We start from the raw sequence: 12,396 nt of genomic DNA, 5'->3' as shown, positions 1-12,396 counted from the left end.
AACAGTGATCTTTGAGGTGGAGAGTTCAAAGACACTCGGAGCAGGCATGTGCATAAAAGCCGCATGCTACAAGCCGAGGACATGGAATTGTATACTGCTGTAACACTCAATGCACAAGCGCAATGAGACAGAACTCTGCGCATTATGGAGCAGATTTGTGCCAGCAGACAATAATGACACCACAACATCAGCTGGGCCAAGCAAGAGATAATGTGCACCAGAATCTACTGGAATACACGGGCCAAGCTTCACAGAGAACTCCCCTTTGAGGAGGACCTCACAAGCAGATTCAGAAATGAGTGGAAAGAGAAACTAATGAAGAGAAGGCCAATTCAGCTTTATTAAGAGCGTGAGTACAGTACAATTCAACTTATTTGTATAGCGCCAAATTATAATATACATCATATCAAGGCATTTTACATAGTAAGGTCAAGTGAGAAAAATGATAGTATATACTACCTCCTTTTTCAGAGGGGTGACAATGTCAATGGTTGTACGTAATGAGGCTGCTGAACTATTTACAACTAATGTGGGAGTGAAGTTTTGATAACTTTCCTCTGTTGTATTGACACATGTCTGTGCAGCATATATCATAGGAATAATTTCCCAGTGTTTATTGTCTGATAAACACTGACAATGATAAACATTTTCTCCAAAATCAGTTGGGTAATAATTGTTTTTGAGAAATGGTCAGACAGAAGAGGGTTTTGGGGAAATATCATTATATTTCAGTTATATATGCCATATATAAAACAATTGTTTTTATTATTCTACACTTCCTAATTTGCATTTAAGGGGTTGAGCGGCTCATCGGTTAACCAGAAGTTAATTGGTTTAATCCCAGTCCATTCCACATGCCAATACCTAATTGCCCCAACTGGTGTGTCAGCAGTGTGTGATTGATGTGTGATTGGTGCTACACATATTTGCACTATATTAATTGTTCTTTGAGTGATCATCAAAATCAAATTAATTAACACATGTAATCTGTGTGTGCTAGTTGACTGTTGTTGCTTTCATACTTGACATGAGATTTTGCACTCTCATATATTAGTGGTGCTGTAACTGACATTGTTGTAACATATCCTAAGTGAAAGTTCATTGGGAAAAATTGTTATTGAAAAGGCACTTAAATGCTGTTAAAATAATAAAGACATAAGCACATAATTATTGTTGGAAAAGTCAAGGGCAAAGATAACTTTGGTTTAAAAACTAGCTTAATGTTATAACTGGGCATAACTAGTATATCAAGTGTTTCATAATAATGTCTTCGAAAGGAAGTTTAATGAGATGAATAGAAAAGGGCCAAACACAGAACCCTGAGGAACTCCATGATTAACTTTAGTGTACACAGATGACTCATAGTTAGTTTGAATATATTTGTAATAAGCCTAAAAAAAACTTATATCAGCTTAGGAAAGATCCTTTAAAGCCAGTTAACTGTCATGGTCTCTGAAGAAGAATGTGATTATCAAAACTGTCAAATACTGCACTAAGGTCTAACAAGACAAGGACAGAGACTAACCTCATTTGTGACTTTCAAAAATCAAAAGGCCTCCACACTGCTCCAGTGGTGTCTTCCAAGTGTCCGTAAGCCCTGACATTCAAATTCATTCAAAACGGCGTAAACAATGTTTTTAGGCTTAATGTCTGCTACCAGAAGTAGCGATGCTACCAGGCACCCCGCATGTACCCTTTGCCAAGAGCTTGTGCGCGCGTGCTGTTATGTCTAATGACTTCAGTTCACCCTCCGTCTCTTGTCATGTTTCATGTGACGCTGATTTCCGCGACCTTACCGCTCTGTTGGGCTGCTGGTGCTTTAGCTGCAGACGGCTGCAGCCGATCCAAAGGAAGCTGAAGTTCGGACCCCATCATCAAAAGGGCTGGGGAGCTGCCAGTAATGGAGTATGGTGTTACCCGGTAGTGCAGCAGGGTGGCAGAGAAGGGAAGACCATCCACCAGGTGTGCCCTGACTCTGTTTTTTAGTGTCACATTGAAACTCCTTATCCCCCCAGTTTCCCTCCAGGGGTTAGAAGGCTGTGCGGATGTAGTTAATGCCCAGCCCTTCACAAATGTTGCCAACTCGGCTGAGACAATCTGTTATTTTTAGTGATAGCGCCAAAGGCCTGCGCTTCCAGCTCCCCCACTGAGTATGTTTGATTAGCTGAGGTGAGGCGCAGAGAGGCAAACGCCAGAGGGCGTTCAGTGCCACATTGGTGCTAGGACAGCACAGCACTGATCGTGGTATTTGAGGCATCACAGGTCAGGATCGTGGGGCTCTCTAGGTCAAACTTTGCAAGGCACAGCAACGATGTGAGCTTGAAACAACTAGCTGAACAGTTCCACTGTTCAGCTAGTTGAGTGCCGTCCGTGAACTGGCATTTGAATACGCAGAGAAAAATAATATCCCTGTCCCTGCCAATTGGACAGAGAACCGATGTGCAGGTAAGCTAGGGTAAGAGGTCACATGAATCATAATAATCATAAATTGACCAATCCCCATGATTCTGTTACTAGTCCGATATTAGTGGTTGTCAATCTAGCTGTCGGGATTTGAACTATTACAACATGTGTTGTTATGGTAGTTTTAAAGTGGAAAAAGTAAGTGGACCACTTTACCCCGTAGCTGGGGTAAAGTGGGACACTAGACCACTTTTTTAAAAACAATCATATTTTCACTGCCCTTTGTCCTGAAGACATTCTGATCATTTCAATTGCTAGAAAACATCCTGAATTAATTGGAAATGTTTTAATTTTACTGATATATCATTTTAGCTCGCCTAGAGGGGAGCAAATGTAAAAAAATTCTCACATTACCCCGCTCTCCCCTACCACTCTGTAATCAAGGTAGATGACTACTCTGCGAATGCCAGCGAAGATGGTCGCCATGATTTTGTGAAAGCAGCTGAGGGCGGAGCTGAGACCAAAAGGCATGCAGGTGTAGTGAAAAACGTTGGACATGAAAGCTGTGAGTTTGCGGCTGCAAGGATGCAGTGGCACCTGCAGGTAGTCCTGGTGAAGGTCGAGCTTGGAGAATGTGGAGGAGCCGTAGAACTTGGCCGTCAGTTCCTGTTGGTATTGGATACTTGTTTGGGATCACAGCCTTGTTCATTTACCTAAGGTCAATGCATGGGCACAGGCCTCCTGACTTTTTTCTCGCGACAACTAAGTTGGAAATCCAAGGGGTCCACCTGCTCGATCATACCTCCCTCCAGCAGCTTTTGTAGTTCAGCAGTTACGTCATCACGCAGGGCAAGGGGCAGGTGGCGCAGGGGCTGAAACAGGAGTTCAACAGTGAAAGCCAGCGCTGCACCCAAGACAAACTAACAGTCAATATGGCTGACCCGGTGCACACAGAAGGTGATTGTGCCTACCATGCCAATTGTAGAGTGTCCATAGCCGCTGAAAAGATGAAACATTTAGGAGTGACTGCGAAGCCCCCCGTATCCAGCAATATTATTATAGAACTAGATGGGAAACCCCATCTAGTTCCAATCTGACCCACTTAAATGCCTTGGAGGTGGAGCTCACTGAGTGAATGGTCTTAGTTTTAGAGTCTCCAATTAAACTAACCCCACGCATGTATTTTAATCTTGCACTCCAACTAGTAAGGCATCAAGCTAATGTGGAAGGAGTTGTGTTCTTAGATCACAGTACACTTTGTTTTGACTTCAGACATCTGGACAGCAGCAGCAACGAAAGGCCTGACATCAGCTCCCTGCAGAGACAGATTAAGGTACGACCTCCTGTGTTTCACTCAGCTGCTTCCAGACATGCACTGGACTCCGCAGTACTCCATATTCTCTCCGGAAATCGATGTGTGACCATAGCCAGGGGTCCCACACTGGATTCACCATGAGCGAGTGGCAGGGAGTGTTTTCTAGCACTCGAAAAATGAAAAACAAGAAAACAAAAAATATCTCCTAGTGAAAAAGTGGTTTCACACAAATAGAAAACACAGACTAATATGTCAGGAGAGTTTGTGTTGAGAGCCGACGACGGTACCAGGGTGCTATAAACAAAATCACTTAATATGTCACTTCCTGCCTCTATCTGCTGCACCTGGCTGCTCCATCTCTCGCCTGATTAATGCAGAGGATGGTGCATGTGTGAAAGGCAGACTCTGGGTAAACTCTGTAGCCAATTGTCCGGATATTTCCCAGAGGTCATGTCTGAAAACGACCTCATACAATACAATGACAGATGATGAGTACCTGTGTCAGTGTCCCTGGTCACAGCCCAATTAATATACCGAGCCTCAATGTAGTGATAAGGCATAGTTCTTTGGTTTAGAAGCTGAAAGAGTTACAGGACTGCAGAGCACCATCAAATGTGCATGTTGCTGTCACGACTAAAATATATGCATTTTACCAATCTGCTATCAATACTGTGACCACAATTTATTTCACTACAACTTTATTAATCCAAAGTTGTATGTCCACACACAATTTGTAGAAACATTTTTTGAATCACCTCTATACAAACAAATTTTTTTTTCTTGCAGATCAAAAAGATGATGGCTGCAACGACAAATATCATTTGTGAAATTATTTCATGCCTTACTCTTTGTCCTTCCAGAAAGTGACTCATGACATGGACATGTGCTATGGCATGATGGGAAATCTGTTTCGCAGCGGCTCCCGTCAAACACTGTTTGCCTCCCAAGTGATGCGCTATGCTGACCTGTATGCTGCCTCTTTCATCAACCTGCTCCACTACCCTTTCAGCTATCTGTTCAGAGCTGCACATGTACTGGTGAGATTCACAATAGTTGCCACTCGGCCTCCAATGTGTGTGTCACTCTTCTTTACTTCAGGTACTTTTGATTCACAGCATTAAATTAAAGTTTTCACCTTCCAGATGCCTCACGAGTCAACAGTGGAGCACACCCACGTCAAAGTCATTGATACAGAGTCTCCACTTGCCACACGAAACCGCCAGGACATTGACTTCAAGGAAATGAAGTGCAAACGGCACCAGCTGAACAGATCACTTAGTGAGATTCAGCCTCCCCATTTCTTCCCTCAGGCTCCACAGGAGATCACACACTGCCATGACGAGGATGACGATGAGGAGTAAAATAAGAAGTCTTTGTCTCACTTTAGTTTATCTGCTTTGAATGTTCGAAGTTCATCTTTTTCTTTATCTAAAGGGCTGAGTCTGACTGTCAGATCCACATGTTAATTTGTTGATCCATTTTTACATGTAGTACAACACTGTCTAACAATCTGGATGTAGATTCATATTGACTCACTACTTTACTGGTAGCTGTACCTGATCCAACTAATTCACTATAATAAAGTGTATAGAGTATTATAAGATCAAGATGTGAGAAAAACTGACAGAGTGTAAGAGATTATCTATAGCTTATTTGGATAGAGCAGCTGTTGGTAACTGGATCCTCCTGGTTCTGCTTCATTCAGTTTATCAGGAAAGATAATCCACTCGTCTTTTGTTTTCATTTGCATTTTCAGTGTAAAAAGGTCACTGCCCTGTTTCTTACTCCTGCATCATACTTGTCACTTAAAAATGTGCCTGAGGTTAAGATGCTAACCAAACCTAATTTAAATGAATGAGATTTGTCAAACATTGTCATACATACATATTTGGGACAAAAATACTTTTGTTCCTTCCAAAGACTACTCGTCCAATGTAGGGATGTGATGCTATGATAAGGCATTTAAGCCCAGTATAGTTCAACAGAAGAAAGAATAAGTTATTACTTTAAAGGAGATTATAGTTAGACCTGTCCTCTACCAGCTCTTTGTTGGTTTGTTTGTTGGCAGATTATCCAAGAACTACTGAACAGAATTCCACACAATTTGGTGGAAGGTAAAGACATGGGCCAAGGAAGACAGCATTACATGGTGTGTATTCAGACAAAGGGGTGAATTCAGGAATTTCTATCACTGTCTTTAATAATGCAAAACCGGGCCTTTGACTTTTTCACAGATTTCCCAAGGAATAATTCAAGGATCTTGATGAAAAAAGGCATATATAGGGGACTGATATACATGAATGTGAGCACAACTCTGGATAAACACAACACAGTTCAGCAACAGATTAAAATGTTTTCATCATCTTGTTTTATCATAAACTTCCCGAAGCACATGCTCACAGACAGTTTCACCTCTTTAATAACCCAGTTCTTCCCCTCATCGTTGTACAATAGAACCACATTTCAGATATTCCATGGAATCAGAAAGACTTGAGGCAATCTACCTTACATATAATGGCAATAGATGTAATGTGGATATTTCCAAAATGCACTGTTAAACGGTTATGGTCTTATTCACCCCACTTTCAGCTGATACAGTGAGTGTGAATGAGAATGTTTGATTTATAATTAATTCTGATCAATAATTTTCTTTCTTATGCTCTGTTATAAATGTTGCACACTACCTGATAAGTTTGAATAAAAACCTGAACTTATTGTTGATCAGGAGCGTCATTTATAAAACGTTTCATACTATAAGACAATGGTAAATGGTCTGTATTTTTACAGCATTCTTCTAGTCTAGTTTACCCTAAGGGGCCATTCGTCCAAGGACGCTTCAGCATACAGTTGGGGAAGTCTGGGATTGAACCGCCAACCTTCGCATTAAGAGACGAATACTTTACCCCTTAGCCACAGTGGCAGCTAGAGTAAGTGCACATTAAAGCAGAAAGTGGCGTATGCCGTTGGATTTATAAATTACTACGCAAGCACACCTGAACGCAATGTTCCCTTTATAAATCACAGTCCACACAAACATTTGTCAGAGTTGAGTCAGATCCTGAAACACATACACAAACTATACGAATGTTAAAGTCATATAGTTTATACAGTAAAACTTTACTGTAAAGCGCTTTAAGTGGTCATCAAAACTAGAAAAGCGCTATATAAATACAAAACCATTACTATTACCATTACACCTCTGATTTCCAGTACAACTCAGAGTCATGCCACTTGCAGAAGTTCTCTGATGACTCTGCAGTGGTTGGTTGAATAAGTGAATGGAGGGAGGATGAGTACAGAGCGCTGGTGGACAGTTTTGTGGAGTGAGCTGGTAGAAATCATACCCATCTGAATGTGGCCAAGTCCATGATGCTGGTGATTGACTTCAGGAGGAAGAGGACGGTTTCACAGCCACTTAGTATCCTGGAAGAGGATGTTGTCACAGTGAAGTATTGTAACCCCTTTCAGTTCGGGAGGCAGACAAACACCATCTGTTCGTTTAAGAGTAGGCTCAAAACCTTCCTTTTTGATAAAGCTTATAGTTAGAGCTAATTAGTGCGGGAGAACGTTACTTGTTCTATTTTCTAAAATAGGAAGCGTTTAGTTTAAAAAGGCATAGAAGTATTGATGGCTGATCTACTGAGTGGGCCACTTAGTTTTCATAGTACTACCATACAAACCAGTAGCCAGTCAGATTTACCTTGAGCCTCAGTGTAGCCCCAATTTCAAACTGTATCTTTGTATCATTGATTACAAGGCAAAAACCCCTGATGACGCAAAGGGAATTTATGACACAAGGGGAGCTTCTCTTTCCAGCTTCTCCATCCCTATTCCCCTTCCCCGGAATCCCTTTGCTTTATCACCCGCAGATCCAGGGCCTCTGTGGCCGCACCATGGATTGCGGTTTGTGGATCACGCATTGGGGGACGCGGTGGTGGATCCAGTGTGGCGGATTCTGTGTCGTGTGGGCTGATCGAAGTGGCGAACCCTGTGTCGCGTTGGCATTGGGTACAGGTGTTGGACCAGGACCGCGGCTCGTGGTGGGTCCTGGTTGGCGCCGATGACTGAGGACTGGAGTGGCGTTTTGGTCTGGATGGTGGAACGTGGTCCTGCTGGTTGCTGACCATGGACTGGGATTGCAGCGGGACTGCTTGGCATGTCATGTTGGGGTTGTCCTTCGGGATGTTTACCCTCATCAAATGATGCTAAAAACTTTAATCTTGATGATGTTCTCCTACACATTACATGTCATTTGGCTGACGCTTTTGTCCAAAGCGACTTACAATTAGTACACTCAACATTTTATGAGGGGCCATTTAGGGGTTCAGTATCTTGCCAAGGACACTTCAGCATGCAGATGGGTGAGAGTGGGGTTTGAACCGGCAACCTTCTTGTTGGAGAGCCACCACTCTAACCACTAGGCCACACCGCCCTATACGTGGCATCTATTGCACTTCTGTCCGTCCTGGGAGAGGGATCCCTCACATGTGGCTCTCTCTGAGGTTTCTACATATTTTTACCCTGTAAAAGGTTTTTTTAGTTTTTCCTTACTCGTGCTGAGGGTTAAGGACAGAGGATGTCACACCCTGTTAAAGCCCTATGAGACGGATTGTAATTTGTGAATATGGGCTATACAAATAAAATTTATATAGAGATCTTTCAACATGTGCAGCAAGATGTTGGAAATCTCTACCGGTCTGTTGTAGGCATTGCATTGTACTTTGCCATGTTCTACTGAGGCATTGGAGCCAGTGACACCAACAGACTCAACAAGCTGATTAAGAAGACTGGCTCCGTTATTGGCTGGAAAGTGGACTCTTTTGAAGTGGGGGTGGAGAGGACGGCTTTGAACAAACTGTTATCAATCATGGACAATCACCCTGTCCACCACCTAGTGGACAGAGAGCATAGCACTTTTTCCAACAGACTGGTTCAGCTGTCTGCAAGGACAGACACAGGAAGTCTTTCCTGCACACAGCAATAACACTGTACAACTCCTCACCTCTGTCAAAAGATAAACTCTCATAACCCTGAGCTGTATAGTTTCTGTTCACACCAAAACTCTCTGTTTACTCCTGTAATAACTGTGTTTGCACATATTATAAAATAAATAAATAAAAATGATTCATATTTTACTGAACATCGTATGATAATGTCTATTTGTTGAAAAGCTTGAAAAGGTGATTGGTAAGCTAGCTTCACCTGTAATTATCAGATATATCAGTTGCGTTATTTTTGCCAACAGCAGTTCATACATGTTGGCGATATATGTAATTAATTTTGCTGACCTGATATTTTAATTTAGATTTTTCAGTATATGTTACTGAAAAAATCACATATTCTGTTTTACCATTTATGTCAGTGGTATCTTTGTTGTTCTATAATGTTATTGAATCATTTGCTGAGAATTGCATCAGATAATATGATACATGCTATTTAGACTGAAGCAGTAGATAAAGAGGCTCATGGAGGACCAACTAACTTAAAGCTCTACATTCCTTTCAGGAGTCTCCTGCTGGGAGAACACAGTTTTCATGAGATTTAAATGAAAGTCTGTGGAGGCAGGGAGAAGTACCATTGTGTGAACTGAGCAAAAACCACTTCAAGTTCAAAACAGATTTCCAGGTTACGCTAACCTGCATGAGAATTGCTCATGTTAAATTATCAAAAGCACCAGCGAAATGTTCAATTTAAGTGTTTAATGAGGACATACATCTCAGTCCAATCCCCATTCAGTGCGATGTTTTTATGTACCTTCGAGGCTACTGTTGTTTCAATTCAGCTGATTTAAGGATATACAAAGCAGATCAGATGTGCTGTCTAAAGTAACTTGGAACAAATACGGTAAAAATAAACCTTATCTGTGGATTGTTGGAACTCAATAACAGCCCTGGATCTCTCAGCTAGCTCATCAGCTGAAAACTCTTCATGTCTTGGTGTTGAACACGTGCAGGATTAGGTTACAAGAGTCAGCAGCACAGAATCAGGGATATTGTCAGGGTCAAGCAGCTGTTCAGCCTTCAGGCTGCAGATAAGTTTTTCCCTTTGCTCCTTATCATGAGTCTGTGGTGATGCTTCACCCAAATACTGGCTGCATGAGAAGGACTCTTCATTGTAAGGCCATGCAAGACTGTTTTCCTTTTCAACTACTTACAAAATGAAAATTGTAACTGTTAAAACAACATTCTTGTATGCCAAATTTAAATCACACTACTTTAGCAAGCATGGATATTTGGATCAAAACATCTTTTACATCTCTGAACAGGGGATGTGTTGAGCTGCAGAGACCCTATTAGGTTATGTCACCACACAGTTCTGAAGCAGTGTGTTGAACACATTTGCAGTTTGGATAGTGATGAACTCAATCATTGCAGTTCACCAGGATCTGCTATATCTTTGAACCACAAGAACATTTGATTTGTCCCTACCAAAACTTTGTACAACTAAGTATTTTTCACCTCATACAAAAAGAGAAATTTCCTCTGCCGTTCACTTGGATTTTCTTTGAACATAACAAGAAAAATGATTTTCCCATGTGTGAATCAAACTAGTGTAATGAAAAAAAATATTGAACATGGTCGCAATTATAGTTAGAATTTCATGTACTTGTTCCGCCGAAGCTTTAGCTGCAGAAAAAAGACAAAGTGCTAACCTCCACTACTGGAGGTAAGTGTTAGACTCATGCAATTAAAGGAAAGACAAGTCTTATTAAAGATACATAGCTGTTCTTTTTAACAGGTGTGTATTTGATCCTTGCCCATTTTATAGAGTTTGATGCAGTGAGTCATTTAGACAAGCAAAGATGATACACTCAAAACAATACTTTAATACAACTGTTGAAAATGTTTTACAAATGATCAATGGCTGTTGTTTAGCAGAGCAATTCTTACAACACAGTTCTGTATCTGATACAGAGCCGTACTTAGTGGTGAGTCCCACTCCCTGCTGAACCAGTCAGCCTACAGTTTTAAGGTACAAATATGGTAATATATCCTGTGGATGTTTCAGTCCTGCTCAGACATTGTTGAATTGGGTTGAGGTTGGCCTGCGTCATTGTCACTTCAGCAGGTGTCTTAGCTGGTCTTGCAGGTTTTTAGAGTGCTCAACACTGAGGGACAGAAATAAGTGTGCACAGAAGAGGCAGTTCAAGTCATCAATTTAAGTTATGGCTTACGAAGGAGACAATGACGTCAGCTTGAGCCACTAAAGCATAAACAAGGTGGTGTTAAGACTTACTTCTTCTGGATAGCCTCCTGCCTTAACGACAGAGACACACAGACACAATTCAGTATTCAGTTTGAACAAAAATCAGTGGGTTTCAAGTTTGTGACTTATACTCACTGGTACTGTAAATGTGTGGTAATGATGGACATTTTTCTCAGACTCTGGAAGAAAGAATAAATCACTTTACCTCTTGTTACTTCACTGAGTTGTCACAAGCACTCAATGAACACTAACAATGAGAAACTCCTGTGTTTTCTCATATCTGTTCAGTTGAGTGTACGTTCATACTCACATCCTCAGCGTGAAGAATGGCATCCTCCTGAATCACCATATTCCTTGCTGCTTGACCAAGAAGCTGAAAGACAACAACAATTAGGTGTGTGTCGGACTAAAAATTGACAAGTTAACAACTATTCAGTGTTTTTGTTGTTTCGTCAGACAAACATGTTCCGAGACACCAATTATACAGACGCTGACAGTCTGGTGCATTTTAACATCTAATCTTCAAGTGTTTTTTTATCAATGGTATTTATTTGCATTATGAATTTAGTTCATAGTAGTCTTCAATAACAATTTTTTACGAAAACAAAAACTTTAAGGCAGCTTTCAAAATATAATTCACGCCGCTGGGCTTGGTACTGAGTGTAGTTGCGGTGCTTTTATTTTGTAAACACTCGCAGCTCTGGTGATGTTTCCGGTTGCGCTCTTCATTTAGCGACATCCTGAAGAAGCTTGTGATAAAATCACTGGTTTCACTTTACCTCCTGACTTCGGGATCCTTTTAGCACTTGGCGGGTCAGCGCTATCACGTCACCGCTACAGGAGCCCACCTTGTCGGATAATAAACCTTTGACAGACTGGCCGAACCGCGGCTGCGACTCAGCTGACGCCATTTTAAGTTATTGTTAGCGACGGAGTGCAGGCAGGTCCAAAATACTAAGGTTCAAGAAGCAAATGAAAATACTAAGCAGTTTCAGTATAGTCTCATATTGTTTTAGTTAAATTGTCTGTTTGAATGTAAAATGATTCAAAAAATGTAAATAATCATTGTCTGTTGTTATTCATTATCACATGAATCTAAGATGAGATCTTACAAGATGAGAGAGAAATCCAGCAGTTTCCTCAGAGAGCAAATACTGGCCACTTTTTAAAAGGAAAAAAACTCTCTCTAAACCAGTATCAATGAGGGCAGCCATCTGCCCCAGCCGGCTGAGTTGAGGAGAAAAATGGGGAAGAGGAGAAAGAAGAAAGAGACCTTGAACAGTTGTGTGGACAACATATTTAAGCTCTGCGAGACTGGTTGAAATAATAAGAGTAATATTTATAGATGCAAATATGTGATTAATGATAGCAACACCATTTATTTATAATAACAATAATTATTGTTATTATTGTTGTTTTTGTTATTGAGTAGTTTCAGTTCTAGTTTCAGCAGCAGTCAGTGACACCTGCAT

The 12,396-nt window shown here is 41.1% G+C and overlaps 2 protein-coding genes across 12 annotated transcripts in view; one reads left to right on the top strand and one right to left on the bottom strand.

The window, feature by feature from the left end:
* The window catches only part of nt5c2a (5'-nucleotidase, cytosolic IIa), a 35,028-nt gene extending 28,595 nt beyond the window's left edge, over window positions 1-6,433 (top strand). For all 10 annotated transcript variants that reach the window (XM_062401063.1, XM_062401062.1, XM_062401064.1 and 7 more), the window contains 3 exons: window positions 3,676-3,736; window positions 4,579-4,755; window positions 4,861-6,433. In XM_062401063.1, the coding sequence (XP_062257047.1) occupies window positions 3,676-3,736; window positions 4,579-4,755; window positions 4,861-5,079 (457 nt within the window). In that variant the 3' untranslated portion in view covers window positions 5,080-6,433. The remainder of the gene's footprint in view (window positions 1-3,675; window positions 3,737-4,578; window positions 4,756-4,860) is intronic.
* Window positions 6,434-10,524: 4,091 nt separating this feature from the next.
* borcs7 (BLOC-1 related complex subunit 7) lies at window positions 10,525-11,869 on the bottom strand. Of its 2 annotated transcripts, XM_062401803.1 has the most exons (5): window positions 11,704-11,867; window positions 11,235-11,297; window positions 11,060-11,103; window positions 10,955-10,975; window positions 10,525-10,826 (listed from the first exon to the last, which is right to left on the bottom strand). In XM_062401803.1, the coding sequence occupies exons 1-5, from the start codon at window positions 11,833-11,835 to the stop codon at window positions 10,775-10,777; spliced, it is 312 nt and encodes a 103-aa protein (XP_062257787.1). In that variant the 5' UTR covers window positions 11,836-11,867; the 3' UTR covers window positions 10,525-10,774. The 2 variants fall into 2 exon arrangements, with proteins under 2 accessions (XP_062257787.1, XP_062257788.1); XM_062401804.1 differs by lacking the exon at window positions 10,955-10,975 and having other exon boundaries at window positions 11,704-11,869.
* Window positions 11,870-12,396: the final 527 nt, after the last annotated feature.

Source organism: Platichthys flesus, chromosome 12, assembly GCF_949316205.1.
Source record: "Platichthys flesus chromosome 12, fPlaFle2.1, whole genome shotgun sequence".
Classification (NCBI taxonomy): Eukaryota; Metazoa; Chordata; class Actinopteri; order Pleuronectiformes; family Pleuronectidae; genus Platichthys; species Platichthys flesus.
Note: the sequence above shows the minus strand (reverse complement) of the source record. Positions and strands in the feature narration are given on the sequence as shown.

Coding starts and splice junctions, on each gene's coding strand:
- borcs7 (XM_062401803.1), bottom strand. CDS start 11,835: ATGGCGTCAGCTGAGTCGCAGCCGCGGTTCGGCCAGTCTGTCAAAGGT. Junction 10,976..11,059: donor ACCACACATTTACAGTACCA/GTGAGTATAAGT, acceptor TCTGTCGTTAAG/GCAGGAGGCTATCCAGAAGA. Junction 10,827..10,954: donor CAGGAGGCTATCCAGAAGAA/GTAAGTCTTAAC, acceptor TCTGTCCCTCAG/TGTTGAGCACTCTAAAAACC.